This window comes from Mytilus galloprovincialis, chromosome 8 (genome assembly GCF_965363235.1).
Source record: "Mytilus galloprovincialis chromosome 8, xbMytGall1.hap1.1, whole genome shotgun sequence".
NCBI lineage: Eukaryota > Metazoa > Mollusca > Bivalvia > Mytilida > Mytilidae > Mytilus > Mytilus galloprovincialis.
In genome coordinates this window covers 89632239-89652694 of record NC_134845.1, presented here as the reverse complement: position 1 = coordinate 89652694, position 20456 = coordinate 89632239, and the positions used below count along the sequence as shown (strand labels likewise).

Here is a 20456-nt window from a genome sequence, read left to right as displayed (position 1 = left end):
GCATTTTAAACTTTGCATTCCATTATTTTCTGTTCCATCCATAGTTTCTTTATTATGCACTACGGTTTATTTAATATTCTTTCTTCAATAAATTCCATATACACAACCAGGCAGGGAGAGAGTTACATTGCAATGTAATGCATTATATTAAGAGAATAAAAAAAATAAACCAAATTATTTACTGGTTTCTCATCCTTCAACTTAATGTAAGCAAAGGATCTCACAGTCACTCGCTGAAAAATAAATTCGTCGATACTTTATGAAAACAAACGAAACAGATGAAATAAAGTTCTTGCAATATTGCAGATTCTTGCAATAACAAAACCATTTAGTATCCGTGTGCTCTTGGTACAAAATGGTAATACGCAGCACAAAAATGACATTCCATCTGCTTAACAAGTATTAACGAACTTATTTAAAGTATATTTGATTATTTTAGACCTCTGTTAATTAAAATTTAACATTGAGAATTTAAAGTACGAAACAAATAAAAATGCACAAAATATTCAGAATTATAAATCACTCATATTACGTATTTAGTTTTCTCTTAATATAGACAGGTCATACTTTTGCAAAATAGATGTATTGTTTTTTTTTATTATAATTTATTAAATAAAAAGCAACTCATATCTCATCAGACAGAAAATTGTACTTAGAAGTTGTTCCATACACGGCTAAGAAAATATATAATGATACTTGCACATCATAAAATGATTTATTCACATCATATAAAGGTGTTTGCACATCGTATAATAAAAGTGCACATCATTTTATTATAAATGCACATATTAATGAAACAAGACATATCAATACAGTTTTTAGTTCCATATAATTTAATGTTAATAGACATTTGTCAGATTAGAGAATGTAGCAATTGATATATGTGCTGAAAATATTATATAAAAAATTGACCAAAACTCGAGATATGACAAAACTAAAGCATTAGTTTGTATCACTTGTTTAATCTATGAGTTTGACTGTCCCTCTTGTATCTTTCCTTCCTTTGTTATACCACAACTAGTTTTAATCAAAATATAATGTTTTTTTAGCGAAATAATTAATATTTAATTAATCTTTAAACTATTTAAAGACTTTGCATACAAATTCATTCAATTATTTTTACAGAATCATCAACACAAAATGCATCAATAGCTGTGTATCATTATCTATGTCAGAACATTGTTGGAACAGAGGAGGATGTAAAAACACTCAGAATGATGAACAATGTCAGAGACAATTTACAGAGCGACAAGACATGGACAGTAATTACAAGTGGAAGTTTCGGAGAGGGACTACAGATGCGAGGTAGTGATCTCGATGTTATGGTGGTTGTAGAAGTGATTGAGGTTTGTGAAGACACAGACATTGATTTCAATGCTGATACAAAACGTTTTACAATGGAAATGGAAGATACACAGCCATGTTCCACTAAGCTACGTCCAGTGCACAGTAATTACTTTAGTATTTTAAAAGTTTGTAATGAAATTGGTGGGGATTTCTACTTTTCAAATCTTTCATTTAAACAAACATTTTCATCCGACATTTTGTCGACTGTGCATGGGCCTTGTATGTCCGACGACAATGGATTATATGACATTGCATACTTTTTACATTGTACATCATGGATAACACCAGCAAAACATTGGATAACACGATCAAATAATTCATGGCCGAGTTACGATGTTAAACAAGCTATTGTAAAACACGGTGTTCTATTTGTACCTATAGGTGTTAAAGGATCTACACAAGAAGAATTAGAATGGCGAATATCCTTTTCCGTTGGTGAAAAACTACTAATTTATTCATTTACACATACACAATTACTATGTTATGCACTTATGAAAATTCTTCTTAAAGACGTAATAGCTTTAGACATAGATTGTAAAGAATTGCTTTGTTCATATTTTATGAAAACAATATTGTTTTGGATATGTGAGGAATTACCTTTATCAATATGGAAACCTGAAAACTTGATTTCTTGTTACATGAGATGTTTCAGGAGACTTATATATTGTGTTGAATACTCACTTTGTCCGCATTATTTTATTCCCGAGAACAATCTCTTCGGGATTAAGATACAAGGAAAAGCACAGAAATTACTTTTAAATAGGTTGTATATTCTAAACAGTTATGGCTGGCATGGTATTTTATTGTCGGACCAAATCTCTAGTATTTGGAATGCATTGCCGTCGGATATAAGCAAAGCGACAAGTTATTTTTATGCCAACAGCGTTGAAAGATTATTAAACTCATTTGTGTTTGCTTGCGACATTTTACGTTTTATGTTTGATTATGTTTTGGAAAAATGTATACACAAGGTATTGTCAAGTCAGAGTTCAAAAATCAGATACCTGTTCACATACTATTTGTCAAAATTTTGTTGCAAAAGTGAGAGATTTCTGCAATTGGAGGATACTTCATGTAATAAATCTATTTATAAAAAGTATAATACTGATAGAAGTATTCTTCTTCTTAACACACGTCACGACGCTGTATCAGGGTGGCTGATGTTAGCCTTGCTGTTCTATAAAAGAAAACAATACGATACTTCTCTCCGCATTATTCAGTATTCACTACTTAAATGTACACCGGAAAAACTTTATCAATACATGCAGTTTTCAGATATTCACTATGAACTTTTTGATTTACACGTATTCAGGAATATGCATACTGTTCAGTTATGGACATATTTTACTATTAGATTTAATGAGCATTGACAACTCCAGTTTACTTCCAGATGAATTGCAAATGGAAGAAAAACAATTTATTCCCCTAATAGTATATGCTCATTTTCTTCGTTTTTTATGTCATTATCATTTAAAGAATAGCAGGCAATGCTGGGATTCCATTATGGATCTACAGGTGACTATAGAAGAAAACTATTTCATACCAAGTGACGATTTTAAAGGTTTGTCTTACAATATCCTGGGTATAGGTTTTCAAATGTTAGGAGACAAAGAAGCAGCCAGACAATCATTTATGCCATCAACCAAAGTATACCCAATTGAAAAGCACAACAGCGCATTCAAGAGATTGTCATTGATAAACTGAATGTGATTGTTCCTGTGTTTATTATTGTGTGGGTACGCTTACTGATGTTCTTTTTCGATATAGTGTACTACAGTAGTATTTCTAATTAAATGAGTGAATGAAATATGTTTCTAAATTAAAATATACTTAGTTACTGTAAGTCTTAGTGTTAGTGAATTAGGGAAAAAAACATCTATCTCAAAACGACACGAATAGTCCCGCAAGCAAAACAAGCTTGAAGCATTTTTAGGAGTCAAAGTAAAGCGGAACCAAACATACACTTGATATGTTATTCATCATAGTCAGCTCAGAAACTGAAATATCAACTCAATAAGTAAAGGCGTTTTGGAAAAAAGCTTATGTGTTCTTAAAGATAAGTCCAGTTAACACACTAGTACATTGAACCAACTTTAAATTATTTACTTTTGAAAAAAGGCAACAGTAGAATACTGCTGTTCAAAACTCGTAAATCTATGGACAAAAACAAAATCGGGGTAACAAACCAAAACTGAGGGAAACGCATTATATATAAAAGGAGAACAACGACACATCATTGAAATATAACGCATGCAGAAACGACCTAAGCATTAGACAAAATCCGATGAGAATTACAAATATAAATATAAAAATGACACTATTTCTCCATTGTCCGAGTCCGAGTCCGAGTCCGATTTATAATGATTGATGTTTAGTTACATGAATGTTTCAGTCAAATTCATCAATAGAAAAATTAACAATGGCAGACTAAGTTGAAAAAGAATGAAGAAGAGATATAAATCAATATTTTCTTCAAATAAAATTTGAACCATTTGTAAATAAAATGTCCAGGAAGACTGCCTGCATGCAATCAAGAAAAGCTGCTAAAAAAAACCTGCAAAATCTGTTTGAGGAATTGGGAAACCTATAGAAAATAATAACAATAAGAATGAAAAATACAAAAAAGACGGAAACTTATCGTGTGATGAACTTGATTTTTCAGAAATAATTCAAAATTAAGGGGCATTACCTGTCCAATATGTGCACCAATTTGACAGAAATTCCATATCTCATTTTAAATATACTGAAACGTAAATAAAAGTTACATTAATATAAACAAGTCACAACACATTGACGACTTGACGTCTTCTTATTAACCATGTGGATGAATTCCGATTACGTGATTAATATTTTCACACAATGTGGACTGCTGTACCCCTATTTTTAACATGCTTACCTATTATGTCTGTTTGATTTGTTCATACATCGTTGTCAATATAATATAATTTGATGCGACGGTCGTACTAGGGAGAGGTTTAGCTAGCTATAAAACCAGGTTCAATCCGTCATTTTCTATAGAATAATTGCCTGTATCAAGCCAGAAATATTACAGTTGTTATCGATTTGTTTGATGTGTGTGAGCATTTGATTTTGATTTTTGATTAGAGACTTTTTTTTAAATTTTCCACGGAGTTCAGTATTTTTGTTATTTAACATTTTACCTGTATAACATGTATAAGAATTATTCTTTTGTGGGTCGAATCAGTTAACCGAAAGGTTCATCCTTGTTTCAGTTTCATTGTCAGATAACCAGCTAATATGTTACTTTATAGGTCGAATGAATACCTAATTAATTTGGTCAAATTATTCACGTACAAGTGATGTTATTTGACTTATTTAGACAAACAGTATTACTATTTCCAATAATAACAAAATTTGGAAATTTAAAAGATTTAAATGTTTTTTATTGATTTATTAAAGACATTGATGTATAAGTATAATTTTATTAATTTATTCTGAAACGTGAAAAATTATGTATTATAGTTTGAAAAAATTGTACTCAAAAATATGATCTGTTTGGATAGATGAATATTTTGATATGAGCGTCACTGATTAGTCTTTATGTAGACTAAACGCACGTCTTTCGTATTCAATTATAATCCTGGTACCTTTGATAACTATCTTACCTAAGAGGACGATAAATGATGCGAAATATGAAATTACAAAATGTTCTACATATTCATGCATAAGGCATTTTAGCTTGTTGATTCTTTTTATGAAATATTTGGGTGGAATTCTTAAATAGAAATTTGAATAGTTACAAGTCATATTTCCCAGATACTATCAATAGATGATTCAGGAGACATATATATACAGTGTGTATTATAATATTTTAATATTTAATTTACCAAATAAATGAAAGTGCAGATGCAGAAAAAATACATATTGTTGAGTATATGATTAAATTTCAGAATCTGATGTTATTGATAATATCTGATATGTGGTCAAATAAATTGTTATTTTTATTATATATCATGTATACTTGATATAAATTAATTGTACTTCAAGCATCCTGTATGGTTGTTTAGTACTCTTCGGGGGTTGTTCATTTTCAGAATTAGTTTCAAATATGATATACAGATTCTTTATTGTCTGCTGAATTCATATACAAATGAACGTGGAATGAAATATATCCACTATATATTTTGGTCTGTGTGACTATCTTTCAGTGTAAGTTCTCTGGCTCACATTTTCTCCATCTGTAATCATGTTGTTTACTTTTGTTTGATAGATGTAATTGTTTCCATTAAAGGAAGCATGAAATAAAAGGTTTTATATTTCTATTATTTTTACTGCTAATATGGGGACTTAATACAAATATTCCTCATTTTCGCTTGATCATATATTGCTTATTGTGTTTTAAAAACAAAATGTCAAGTCAACATTTTTCATTGCCTTGTGTCTGTCGTCCATTATAGTCACCGTCCGGTTGGTATTACAAGATTCCTCTCCCCTAAAACTACTCAACAACCAGTATACACTGTTCTTATATCTTTGATCATTATTAAAAATATTAATATAGTATCAGTACATTATAGTCAGGAGATGTCGTTTGATCGCCTATTAAAAAACAGTTCAAATACCGAATTATAAAACAATTATAGGTCACCGTACTGCCTTCAAAAAAAAGAAAATTCATACGTAAAATTTGCGAAAAACATGTATGGCAGGCATGAGTCTACAAAAACCACTGAAATACAGAATCCTGATTTTGGAGAGGACCATATATGTGAAACATGTTTCTTAGCGCTCATTCACACTAGTCTGGAACAGTTGGGATGCATTACAACATAAGAACGATCTATTACAATCAGTTGCGACTTACCATACTCAGTAAATCGGTACAACCATAATATATTTGTTTGTATAAATAGAAAAGTTTTGTCAAATAGAATAAAATTTCAGAACATAACTATTATTATTTAATAATATTTTTCAAACGATAATATGTTGAGCACATGTAATCGCTTGCAGAAATATTCTTTGGTCGGGTTGTTGTCTCTTTGACACATTCCCCATTTCCATTCTCAATTTTATTAAGATATCACAACACAGGGAGATAGGGTCATACACATCCATAATTTCACTAGTGTATTTTGTAAGGTAAATTTATCTTTGAACAACAATTTTATCTGAACATTAGATAGCAACAACATTAGATATCAGGGGAGTCATTGTCACGAGATCATGGTAAATAAAGTGGACAAACAAAATGGCAGGTAATACTTATTTAATAACACAATTGTTTTTAATAGGTTTTTATTCCATCCACAATTCCTTTATAACTTTTTATTTTGCTTAAATCTTTGTTTCCAATGAAAACCCACCATATTAAAATGATTTTGATTTATGATAGATGTTGGCATGCTACAGTGCTCCTCGTGAATATCAAAAAGTATTATAGTTGGAATTTAAAAAGGACAGAATAGAAAGACGAAAAAAACGGAAACCAATATTTTCTGGGTATCTACATGAAGTCCTACGTAGAGGAATTAACACAGGATCCCAGATACTTTTATGTTAAGCGTTCAATTGCGTCTTTGTGAAAACTAACAAGATAACGGTACATCATATTGCAGATTCTTGAAAAGATTGAATAAAAACAAATGAAATTTCGTCGATTCTTATGAAAAGTTTCTTATATGCGGCATACAAACGACAATTTATTGTGCATGATCAAAGTTTGTAAATTTTTCTTCAATATATATGTCGCCGCGATATAGCCTTTTTGTGCTAATGCGGCGTAAAGCAACCAACAATCAATCAATCAATCAATATATATGATTGTATACCTCATCTGTTAACCATATTCAGAACATCAAATCAGCAGCATAAAACAAATAAAACAACAAAACGTCCGTCTAAAGATTTGTAGTCAAACATTAAATATTCATATTGAAATTTTCTGTTACCAAACCTATAACAAATGTATTGAAAATGTTTAGAACCTACACTATTAATACATAAATTGAGATGCACTTACCCGACACTACACACACACACACTTATCAAAATGACCTGTAACTATGTGTACAAATATTGAAACACGATTCAAAATTACCTGCTAGAATTACGGTTTACATACGAATCGAAATGTCCTCTAGCTAATACATTTCATTAACATATGATTCGAAATGTTCTGTAATCAATCATGTTAAAACCGTAAACACTCTTTTTAAGAAGTGGATGCAGTCATAGATATTTTTGTTCAATACAATATCATTAAAAACTGGACCAAAAACTCGGTGTATAACATGAATAAAACATAATTTAGGAGTCATATCATCAAAATTAATGATGTGATAGTCAGTTTATATCTCTACTCATATCACAACTATTTCTATGCACAGGTTTTAGCTTAAGATATCTAAAGATAATTATATGCTCTATAGTGTTCAATATCTTTGTGAGTTAACTTTCTTGCAATCTTACTCTTTGATTTTTGTTATACAGAATCAGCAACACAAAAGGCATCAGTTGCTTTGTATCATTATCTATGTCAAAACATTGTTGGATCAGAAGAACACGTACACACAATCAGAATGATGAACACTGTCAGTGACAATTTACAGAGCAACAATAAATCGACATTTATTACAAGTGGAAGTTTCGGAGAGGGTCTACAAATGCAAGGTAGTGACTTAGATGTAATGGTGGTTATGAAGCAGATTGAGGTCTGTGAAGACACACAGATTTATTTAAATGCTGATAAAATACAATTTAAAATGGTACTGGAAGATACACAGCCAGGTTTCTCTAAGCTACGTCTAGTGCACAGTAATCACCGGGGTATTTTTAAAAACTGTGTTGATATCGGTGGTGATTTCTACTTTTCAAATATTTTATTTAAACAAAATTTTTCAAACGATATGTTTTCGGCGGTACATGGGCCATGTGTATCCGATGAATGCGGACTATTTGACTTTGCAAGCTGTTTACATAGTAAACTATGGATAACATCATCAAAACAATGGATAACAAGATCAAATAACTCATGGCCGAAATACGAAGTAAAACAAACTATTGTAAAACACGGGGTTCTCTTTGTACCTGTAGGTGTGAAAGGATCATCACAAGAGGAATTAGAATGGCGCTTATCATTTTCCGTTGGTGAAAAACTACTTATCTATTCATTTACACATACACAGTTACTATGTTATGCACTTATGAAAATACTGCTAAAAGACGTTATAGTTTTAGACGTAGGTTGTGAAGATTTGCTTTGTTCATATTTCATAAAAACAGTTTTGTTTTGGTTATGCGGGAAGTGCCTTCATCAGAATGGAGACCTGAAAACTTGATATCTTGTTTCATGAGATGTTTCAGGAGACTTATATATTGTGTTGAACACACAGTTTGTCCACATTATTTCATTCCTGAGAACAATCTTTTCGAGAATAAGATACAAGGACAAGCACAGAAAACACTTTTAAATAAGTTGCATATACTAAACAGTTATGATTGGCATTGTATCTTATTCTCAGACCAAATTTCGAATTTGAATGCAGTGGCATCGGATATAAGCAAGGGAACAGGTTATTCATATGCGAATAGTGTTAAAAGATTATTAAACTCAGATATTTTTATTAGCAGAACTTTGAGTTCTACTAGTGATCTTCTTCCGAAAAAAGTTATATACAAGATATTGTCAAGTAAGAGTTCAAAAATCAAATACCTGTCCACATACTATTTGTCCAAATGTTGTTGCAGAAATGAGCGCTTTCTGTCGTTGGAGGATGTTTCATGTAATAAATCTATTTATAAAAAGTATAATATTAATATAAGTACTCTTCTTCTTAACACAAATCACGACGCCGTATCTGGATGGCTAATGTTAGCCTCGTTTTTCTACAGAAGAAAACAATACATCAAAGCTCTTCACATTATCCAGTGTTCTCTATTGAAATGTACACCGGAAAAACTTCATTATTCCATGCTATTTTCAGATATTCATTATGAGCTGTTCAATTTACCCTTATTAAGGAATATGCCAATTGTTCGGTTATGGAAATTTTTACTATTAGATTTAGTATTCTATGAAAACTCTACGTTACAACCAGATGAATTACAAGGAGAATACGAACCGATTATTTCTTCAATAGTATATGCTCAATTTCTTCGTTTTTTGTGCCATTATCATCTAAAAAATAGCAGGCAATGCTGTGATTCTCTCAGGGATTTACAGTTCACCATAGACATGATAGAGGGTTACTTTTTTATAACTCATCCTGTGTTGAAAGCTACATCTTACTACATCCTGGGTAGAGGTTTCCAATTGTTAGGCAACATGGAATCAGCGAGACAAGCTTTTCTGCAATCAATACAATTATATCCAGATGAAAGGTACAACAGTGCATTCCGAAAATTGTCATTTTTGTGATATTTTAATTATCATTATGGCGTTTTTAGTTAACTGCATTTTTAGTCAATTTTAATAACACTTATATATCAAAACTAATGTATACGTAGTCAATGTAAGTCTCAAAGTATGTAAATGAGAGGAAAACAAACGATAGCAATGTACAGACCTATTCATTTAATTTGAACAATGACTACACCAAGAATAACCTACGCGCAAGATATTGGTGAATTTCAATTTGAAGTTGATGATAATGTTGCTGCTGATGCTGCTGTTGACGATTATAGTGGTTTTGTTTTATGTCTTATGATTTAATAAATTAAAAAACTGCGAAAAAACTTTTGACTTTATGTTTGGATAATCCTTATCTCCTCTTCTGTATTGATGATAATTTAATGATATTCAGATAGAACTTATTACACAAAAAAGTCAATTATATCTTCATTTTTTTTATATACGTTGACGATATGGTCTTATTTAGTGAATGTATTACTGATCTACAAAAGAAGATCTATATTGTTAATATTTATTCAAAAAAGTATAATTTGTATATAATTAAAGGCAACAGTAGTATACCGCTGTTCGAAATTCATCAATCGATTGAGAGAAAAAAATAAATCCGGTTTACAAACTAAAACTATAGGAAACACACCAAATATAGGTTGCACTTTGTAAATACACCTTGTTTCTCAAACCACGCCTCTTTTGGGAGATTTAGAATATTCATAATTAATATTTCATAATGTGGTAAATATTTTTTTCACATTAGGCATTTTGTCAGTGGTTGTAAATGACTCTTTCGTGGTTGTTCATTTGCAGAAGTAGTTTCCAATATGATATACAGATGTTGTCTTTTTTTTATGTCTGATGAATTCTTGTAAAAATGAACATGGTGAACTAGTGCATTTCATAGCATATGAACTCATACTGAATTTTGACCTTTAATGAATGTTCTGTTTGTTTGCAGTGGCAATGATGTTCACCATATATTTTCCCTAGTTCACATGTTGTCTATCTTTAATTATTCTGTTTACTTTTGATGGACAGAAGTAATGTTTGCCATTAAATGAAGCATGAAATAAAAGGTTATATATTTTTTTTAGTGCTTATATGGGGACTTAATACAAATATTCCTTATTTTTGCTTGATCATATATTGCTAATTGTGTTTTAAAACATACGTAAAATCAAAATGCCAAGTAAGCTTTTTCATAGCTTGGTGTCCGTCGTCCATTGTAGTCACCGCCCGGTTGGTATTACAATGTTCCTTTCCCCTAAAACTACTCGACAACCAGCACACTGTTCTTATATCGTTAACCATTATTAAAAAGATTCATATATTATCAATACTCCCGACATTATAGTCAGGACATGTCATTTGATCGCCTATGAAAAAAGTTAAAATGGAATTATAAAACAATTATAGGTCACCGTACTACCTTCAACAATAAGAATAATCCATACCGTAAAGTTTGCGAAAAACATGTATGGCAGACATAAGACAGCAAAAACCAATAAAATACAGGATCCTGATTTTGGAGAGGAACTTACATGTGAAAAGTTTTACGGGATTAAACATGTTTATAAGCGCTCATTCATCATAGTCTGGAATATAAGAACGATCTATTGAATTCGTTTGCGACTTACTATACTCAGTTAATCGGTACAACCATGAGATATTTGTTTGTATAAATACAAAAGTTTTGTCAAATAGACTAAAATTTCAAAAAATGACTATGATTATTTTATTATTTTTCAAACAATGAAATGTTTATTACATGTTTGTAATCGATTGCAGAAATATTTTTAAGCTATCACCACACAGGGAGATAAAGTCATACACATCCATAATTTCACTAGTGTATTTTGTAAGGTAAATTTATCTTTGAACAAGGTTTTTATCTGAACATTAGATAGCAACGACATTAAATATAAGGGGAGTCATTGTCACGAGATCATGGTAAATAAAGTGTACAAAAAAAATGGCAGGTAATACTTATTTAATAACACAATTGTTTTTAATGGGTTTTTATTCCATCCACAATTCCTTTATAACTTTTTATTTTGCTTAAATCTTTGTTTCCAATGAAAGCCCACCATATTAAAATGATTTTGATTTATGATAGATGTTGGCATGCTACAGTGCTCCTCGTCAATATCAAAAAGTATTATAGTATGAATTTAAAAAGGACAGAATAGAAAGACGAAAAAACGGAAACCAATATTTTCCGGGTATCTACATGAAGTCCTACGTAGAGGAATTAACACAGGATCCCAGATACTTTTATGTTAAGCGTTCAATCGCGTCTTTGTGAGAACTAACAAGATAATGGTACATAATATTGTAGATTCTTGAAAAGATTGAATAAAAACAAATGAGATTTCGTCGATTCTTGTGAAAAGTTTCTTATATGCGGCATAAAAACGACAATTTATGTGCATGATCAAAGTTTGTAAATTTTTCTTCAATATATTTGATGAACTTACCCAACACTACACATACACACACACACTAATCAAAATGACCTGTAACTATGTGTAAAAATATTGAAACACGATTCAAAATTACCTGCTAGAATTACGGTTTACATACGAATCGAAATGTCCTCTAGCTAATACATTTCATTAACATATGATTCGAAATGTTCTGTAATCAATCATGTTAAAACCGTAAACACTCTTTTTTAGCAGTGGATGCAGTCATAGATATTTTTGTTCAATACAATATCATTAAAAACTGGACTTAAAACTCGGTGTATAACATGAATAAAACATAATTTAGGAGTCATATCATCAAAATTAATGATGTGATAGTCAGTTTATATCTCTACTCATATTACAACTATTTCTATGCACAGGTTTTAGCTTGTTGCTAAGATAATATTAATGATCTAAAGATAATTATATGCTCTATAGTGTTCAATATCTTTGTGAGTTAACTTTCTTGCAATCTTACTCTTTGATTTTTGTTATACAGAATCAGCAACACAAAAGGCATCAGTTGCTTTGTATCATTATCTATGTCGAAACATTGTTGGATCAGAAGAACACGTACACACAATCAGAATGATGAACACTGTCAGTGACAATTTACAGAGCATAAAAATCGACATTTATTACAAGTGGAAGTTTCGGAGAGGGTCTACAAATGCAAGGTAGTGACTTAGATTTAATGGTGGTTATAAAACAGATTGAGGTCTGTGAAGACACACAAATTTATTTCAATGCTGATAACATACAATTTAAAATGGTACTAGAAGATACACAGCCAAGTTTCTCCAAGCTACGTCTAGTGCACAGTAATCACCGGGGTATTTTTGAAAACTGTGTTGATATCGGTGGTGATTTCTACTTTTCAAATCTTTTATTTAAACAAACTTTTTCAAACGATATGTTTTTGGCTGTACATGGGCCATGTTTATCCGATGAAAGCGGACTATTTGACTTTGCAAGCTGTTTACATTGTAAACTATGGATAACACCATCAAAACAATGGATAACAAGATCAAATAACTCATGGCCGAAATACGAAATAAAACAAACTATTGTTGAACACGGGGTTCTCTTTGTACCTGTAGGTGTGAAAGGATCATCACAAGAGGAATGAGAATGGCGCTTATCATTTTCCGTTGGTGAAAAACTACTTATCTATTCATTTACACATACACAGTTACTATGTTATGCACTTATGAAAATACTGCTAAAAGACGTTATAGTTTTAGATGTAGGTTGTGAAGATTTGCTTTGTTCATATTTCATAAAAACAGTTTTGTTTTGGTTATGCGAGGAAGTGCCTTCATCAGAATGGAGACCTGAAAACTTGATATCTTATTTCATGAGATGTTTCAGGAGACTTATATATTGTGTTGAACACACAGTTTGTCCACATTATTTCATTCCTGAGAACAATCTTTTCGAGAATAAGATACAAGGACAAGCACAGAAAACACTTTTAAATAAGTTGCTTATACTAAACAGTTATGATTGGCATTGTATCTTATTCTCAGACCAAATTTCGAATTTGAATGCAGTGGCATCGGATATAAGCAAGGGAACAAGTTATTCATATGCCAATAGTGTTAAAAGATTATTAAACTCATATATTTTTATTCGCAAAACCTTGAGTTCTACTAGTGATCTTCTTCCGAAAAAAGTTATATACAAGTTATTGTCAAGTAAGAGTTCAAAAATCAAATACCTGTCCACATACTTTTTGTCCAAATGTTGTTGCAGAAATGAGCGCTTTCTGTCGTTGGAGGATGTTTCATGTAATAAATCTATTTATAAAAAGTATAATACTAATATAAGTACTCTTCTTCTTAACACAAATCACGACGCCGTATCTGGATGGCTAATGTTAGCCTCGTTTTTCTACAGAAGAAAACAATACATCAAAGCTTTTCACATTATCCAGTGTTCTCTATTGAAATGTACACCGGAAAAACTTCATTACTCCATGCTATTTTCAGATATTCATTATGAGCTGTTCAATTTACCCTTATTAAGGAATATGCCAATTGTTCGGTTATGGAAATTTTTACTATTAGATTTAGTATTCTATGAAAACTCTACGTTACAACCAGATGAATTACAAGGAGAATACGAACCGATTATTTTTTCAATAGTATATGCTCAATTTCTTCGTTTTTTGTGCCATTATCATCTAAAAAATAGCAGGCAATGCTGGGATTCTCTCAGGGATTTACAGTTCACCATAGACATGATAGAGGGTTACTATTTATAACTCATCCTGTGTTGAAAGTTTCATCTTACTACATCCTGGGTAGAGGTTTCCAATTGTTAGGCAACATGGAATCAGCGAGACAAGCTTTTCTGCAATCAATACAATTATATCCAGATGAAAGGTACAACAGTGCATTCCGAAAATTGTCATTTTTGTGATATTTTAATTATCATTATGGCGTTTTTAGTCAACTGTATTTTTTATCAATTTTATTTACCCTTATATATCAAAACTAATGTATACGTAGTCAATGTAAGTCTCAAAGTATGTAAATGAAAGGAAAACAAACGATAGCTATGTACAGACCTATTCATTTAATTTGAACAATGACTAAACCAAGAATAACCTACGCGCAAGATATTGGTGAATTTCAATTTGAAGTTGATGATAATGTTGCTGCTGATGCTGCTGTTGACGATTGTAGTGATTTTGTTTTATGTCTTATGATTTAATAAATTAAAAAACTGCGAAAAAACGTTTGACTTTATGTTTGGATAATCCTTATCTTCTCTTCTGTATTCATGATAATTTAATAATATTCAGATAGAACTTATTACACAAAATAGTCAATCATATCTGCATTTTTTTTATATACGTTGACGATATGGTCTTATTTAGTGAATGTATTACTGATCTACAAAAGAAGATCTATATTGTTAATATTTATTCAAAAAAGTATAATTTGTATATAATTAAAGGCAACAGTAGTATACCGCTGTTCGAAATTCATCAATCGATTGAGAGAAAAAAATAAATCCGGTTTACAAACTAAAACTATAGGAAACACACCAAATATAGGTTGCACTTTGTAAATACACCTTGTTTCTCAAACCACGCCTCTTTTGGGAGATTTAGAATATTCATAATTAATATTTCATAATGTGGTAAATATTTTTTTCACATTAGGCATTTTGTCAGTGGTTGTTAATGACTCTTTCGTGGTTGTTCATTTGCAGAAGTAGTTTCAAATATGATATTCAGATGTTGTTGGTTTTTTTTATGTCTGATGAATTTTGATGGACAGAAGTAATGTTTGCCATTAAATGAAGCATGAAATAAAAGGTTTTATATATTTTTTTAGTGCTTAATATTGCTAATTGTGTTTTAAAACATACGTAAAATCAAAATGCCAAGTAATCTTTTTCATAGCTTGGTGTCCGTCGTCCATTGTAGTCACCGTCCGGTTGGTATTACAATGTTCCTTTCCCCTAAAACTACTCGACAACCAGAATACGAATCGAAATGTCCTCTTGCTGATACATATCATTAACATGTGATTCGAAATGTTCTGTAATCAACAATGTAAAAACCGTAAACACTCTTTTTAACATTGGATGCAGTCATAGATATTTTTGTTTAATACAATATCCTTAAAAACTGGACCAAAAACTCGGTGTATAACATAACTAATACATAATTTAAGGTAATATCTTTAAAATTAATTATGTGATAAGACAAATAAAATTAAGTTTGTGTCTCTACTCATATTATATATATGCAAAGGTTCTAGCTTTTTGCCAACTTGAAGTTAAAATATATAGGCAATTTTGTGTTGTTTGCAATCCTTCTTCATTATATTTTTGACGTCGTATTAACGTCGCCATGGGATCGTAGTGCAGTCTCTCCGAATAGAATCACGCTTTTGCTACGCTCCTGCTACGATGGTACAGCGACCTTTCCGATCTTACTACGACCTTAATGCGCTCTCACTACGCTTCTACTACGACCTGATTTCGCCACGACCGCACCACGATTGTTTTGAACATGTTCAAAGTTGGCCACGCTCATCACGATCTTGACGACCTCACCACGACCGTGATATGACCTTACTGCGATCTACACGATCGTACTAAGATCGTCAAAATTTGCATTTTATTCGTAATGGGATCGTTGCCTAATGGGACTGCGGTAGTAACTGTTCATGCTTAAACTCGACCATTCTAATTACCGTAGTCTGCACTTCACTCGACATATCTCTTATACTATGTACTCTGAACATGTTCTTAACCATTTAAAAACATTTGAATCATACTCTACCAAAGTCTGAAATATATTCGACTCAGTCTGAACCCTACTTTACCAAGTCTGAACCATACTAATTCTAAGTCTTTACAATCTCCGACCAATTCTTTATCTATCTATCGTATTTTTTTTCTATTTAAATTCTTATTTTGAGAAACAAATGTTTCCCTTGGCTCGAAATTCGGTCATCATGTAATATATAAGTAAATAAGAAGACAATGTTTTAACTGTCTTAGTATGTACATTTTTATTAAACGATGTTCATTTACCTTTATATCTTGTACTTGTCATTATATGTTTTGCACAAATGATGTAGTTCGGTGTATTCAATTATAAGATTATATGATAGCAAAACGTCATTTGGGATGTGATTTTGTCGTTGCTATGGTCAATCATCATGATTTACATTATAACATTATAACGATTACTGTCCAAGTCATGACTGATTACATGTTATACAGATAGTGAAAAATTTTCAACATATGAATTGCAGTTTATGTTTAATCGATTAGACTATTAAAATCAACATACCATTTAAGTTATCAAATTATGGGTCACAGACTGTTTGTGCTGAGCACCTAGTAAGGTTTAAATATTTGATTTACCAGGTGATATTTTGCATTTATTCTTCTTTTTTCTTTTTAATGGACGTTTACTGTTTCTGTTATAGGAGCAGTGAGTTTGCCGCTGAAACTTTATTTATTTCCTTGCCAATTAAATTGCAGTTTCTCTTAAAATCATTTAATATCAATAGTTATACAATATTTTCCCATTCAGAAGTATATTGGTATGGATGATTGATTGATTAATTATATGTGGTGTTAAACGCCTCCGTGAGCACTATCATGTTATTTCAAAATAGTTAGTTTATATTGGCAGAGGAGGCCTAAGTGCCTGGAGAGAACCGCCAAATTTCGAGTTTACCTGCTTTCATGATTATAGCTCACAATCTACGTGTTGACAGGCTGGTGCTTCAATTGTTTAACCACTTAGACCGCCCTAACTCGAAGGGACCCAGATATGCATAAAAGGTTTGATAGTATCATATCTTTAAAAGCAGTAGAAAATTTTTGCAACTAGCTCTTGTATAAATTGATCTAAATTTATATCGGAAAAGATAAAAAAAAACGTTGAACTTTTTTAAGTTGCACTGTCCCATTATTTCAGTACAAAAGCAAATCGGGAGCTGAGTCAAGACTGAAGCTGCTAGAACAGAAAACAGTAATGCTATTCCAAAATATGAAGAAAATACTTTAATCGTATGTTCATACCTGAAGACCCATCTAAACTTAGCTCATCATATGTTGTCAATTTGTAAACAATATTATAACATGTGATTTTTCTTTAAAGAACGTGCCAATTTTTATCTCTTTTGAAATCCCAACCATTTTCCGAAGCTACATATTTGATTCTTCTAATCGTGATGATGTTAATGCAACAATGAAAGCTCATAATACAAGGACGTCTTAACATCATATAAGGAGTTAACCGAACTACATTAAATAATGATATAAGTACAAAAAATATAACAACTCAACATCATCATAAAAGGACGTTTTGAATCATATAATGAAGTAACCGAACCAGTTCATGTAATGCTACGAGCACATAATATAAAAAAACAACCACATCATACAAAGGTGTGTCTACATAATGTATGGGAAAATGTACATCATATAAGGATATTTGTGCATCATAATTAAGTATATATGCACATTATATAGTTATCAAAAGTACCAGGATTATTATTCAATACACCACACTCGCGTATCGTCTACATAAGACTCATCAGTGACGCTAAGATTAAAATAGATATTAAGCCAAACAAGTACAAAGTTGAAGCGTAATGAGGACCAACAATCCCAAAAAGTTGTTCCATGAACGGCTTTGGTAGTATATAATGAGACTTCCACATCATAAAAGGATATATTCACATCATATAAAGGTGATTGCACATCGTAAAATGAAAATGCACATCATATGATTATAAATACACATATTAATGAAACAAGACATATAACTAATTCAATTTATGAGTTGACTGTCGCTCTGGTATCTTTCGTTCTATGTATTTTTTTTAGTGAAATGATTAATATTTAATCAATTTTTAGGCAATTTATAAGACTTTGAATACAAATTCATTGAATTATTTTTACAGAATCAGCAACACAAAAAGCATCAATTGCTTTGTATCATTATCTATGTCAGAACATTGTTGGGACAGAGGATCAGGTCAAAACTCTCAGATTGATAAACAATGTCACACACAATTTACAGGGCAACACAAATTGCACACTGATTACCAGTGGAAGTTTTGGAGCGGGTCTACAGATGCGATGTAGTGATTTAGATATAATGGCAGTAGGGAATCAGATTGAGATCTGTGAAGACACACCCATTTATTTAAATCCTGATAACATACATTTCATTATGGAAATGGGGAATACTAAGTTACGTCTAGTGCACAACAATAACTGGAATATTTTAAAAGATTTTAATGAAATTGGTGGGGATTTTTACTTTTCAAATGTTCAGTTAAACAAGAATTTTCAACCGACCTTGTTTCGACTATACATGGGCCATGTGTGTCCGACGACGATGGAATATTTGACATTGCTACCTGTGTACATAGTAAGTTATGGATAAAACCAGCAACAAAATGGATAACACGATTAAAAAATTCATGGCCGAGATACGATGTAAAAGAAGCTATTTTGAAACATGGGGTTCTCTTTGTACCTGTAGATGTGAAAGGATCTATACAAGAAGAATTAGAATGGCGAATATCATTTTCCGTTGGTGAAAAACTACTTATTTATTCATTTACACATACACAACTACTATGTTATGCACTTTTGAAAATTGTTCTAAAAGACGTAATAGCTTAATACATATATTGTAAATAATTGCTTTGTTCATATTTCATGAAAACAATTTTGTTTTGGATATGTGAAGAATTACCTTCATCATAATGGAAACCTGAAAACTTAATATCTTGTTACATGAAATGTTCCAAAGAATAATCTGTTTGAGAATAAGATCCGAGGAAAAGCACAGAAATTACTTTTAAGAAGGTTTCAAATTCTAAACAGTTACGGTTAGCAATGAATCTTATTTTCGGAACAACTCTCGAATTTTAATGCAATGTCGGAAGGATGCAAGGAGACAAGTCATTCATATGCCAAGAATGCAGAAAGATTACTAAACTCAAACATGGCTACAATTGACTCTTTGACTACTATTTTCTATTCCACATGTGGCACCCGTCGTGTTGCTCATGTTATAACAAATCCGGTAAATATTCTAATTCGGTAGGTCACATTCAGGAAAGGGAAGAGGATTGTAGTTACGACGTAAGGCACATTTTCGATATCATCTGTGAAACGGTTATTCCTTAACGGTCAACCAACTCGTGATGGCGTCCGTAAAATTTACGAAGGGATGATTTCAACTTCAACATTTGGAACTCATGGTTTAATAGCTTCTTTGTGAGCAGAACTCTTTATCAAGAAAATCCTTATAGGAAATACAAGCACAGGACTATCGTATCAATTGGGAGATATATACCCCTGTATGCAGGTGCTGCTGCAATGTTGCTACTTAGAAATGGAAAGTTCACAATAGAAAAGCTGAAATCATCTTTTTTGTCGTGAAGTGTTGTTTTCAACCGACCATCATTGTCTCAATTTCTAGATGGAAGTCAAGATATGAGGCCGACTTAACTGTATCTGTTGTATCTTTTATCTCTAGCTCGATGGGAAAGATGTTGATAAACATAGTCACCAAATTTTGAATTATTTAGTGAGAGAACATCATCTATATAGCGGAAAAAAAAGTTTAAGGATATTGCTAACTTCTTATCTTTTTTTGTTAAGAAGTTCCTGTATGAAGTCAGCCTTGTAATAATAAAGAAACAAGTCTGCAAGAAGAGGGGCACACTTGATTCCCATTCAAATGCCGATAGTTTGTTAAAAAACACGTCCTC

General features: G+C 31.5%; 2 protein-coding genes across 2 annotated transcripts; both read left to right on the top strand.

Moving 5' to 3' along the window:
• The first annotated feature begins 6513 nt into the window (after nucleotides 1-6513).
• Nucleotides 6514-10044, top strand: LOC143042798 (cyclic GMP-AMP synthase-like receptor 2). Its single transcript, XM_076215259.1, has 2 exons — nucleotides 6514-6566; nucleotides 7801-10044. The coding sequence occupies exons 1-2, from the start codon at nucleotides 6560-6562 to the stop codon at nucleotides 8646-8648; spliced, it is 855 nt and encodes a 284-aa protein (XP_076071374.1). The 5' UTR covers nucleotides 6514-6559; the 3' UTR covers nucleotides 8649-10044.
• A 3003-nt stretch (nucleotides 10045-13047) lies between these two features.
• LOC143042797 (uncharacterized) lies at nucleotides 13048-14796 on the top strand. The gene has a single exon (XM_076215258.1). The coding sequence runs from the start codon at nucleotides 13394-13396 to the stop codon at nucleotides 14447-14449; it is 1056 nt and encodes a 351-aa protein (XP_076071373.1). The 5' UTR covers nucleotides 13048-13393; the 3' UTR covers nucleotides 14450-14796.
• Nucleotides 14797-20456: the final 5660 nt, after the last annotated feature.

Bases quoted from the DNA above. Each gene is read 5' to 3' on its own strand.
- LOC143042797 (XM_076215258.1), top strand. From the start codon at position 13,394: ATGAAAATACTGCTAAAAGACGTTATAGTTTTAGATGTAGGTTGTGAA.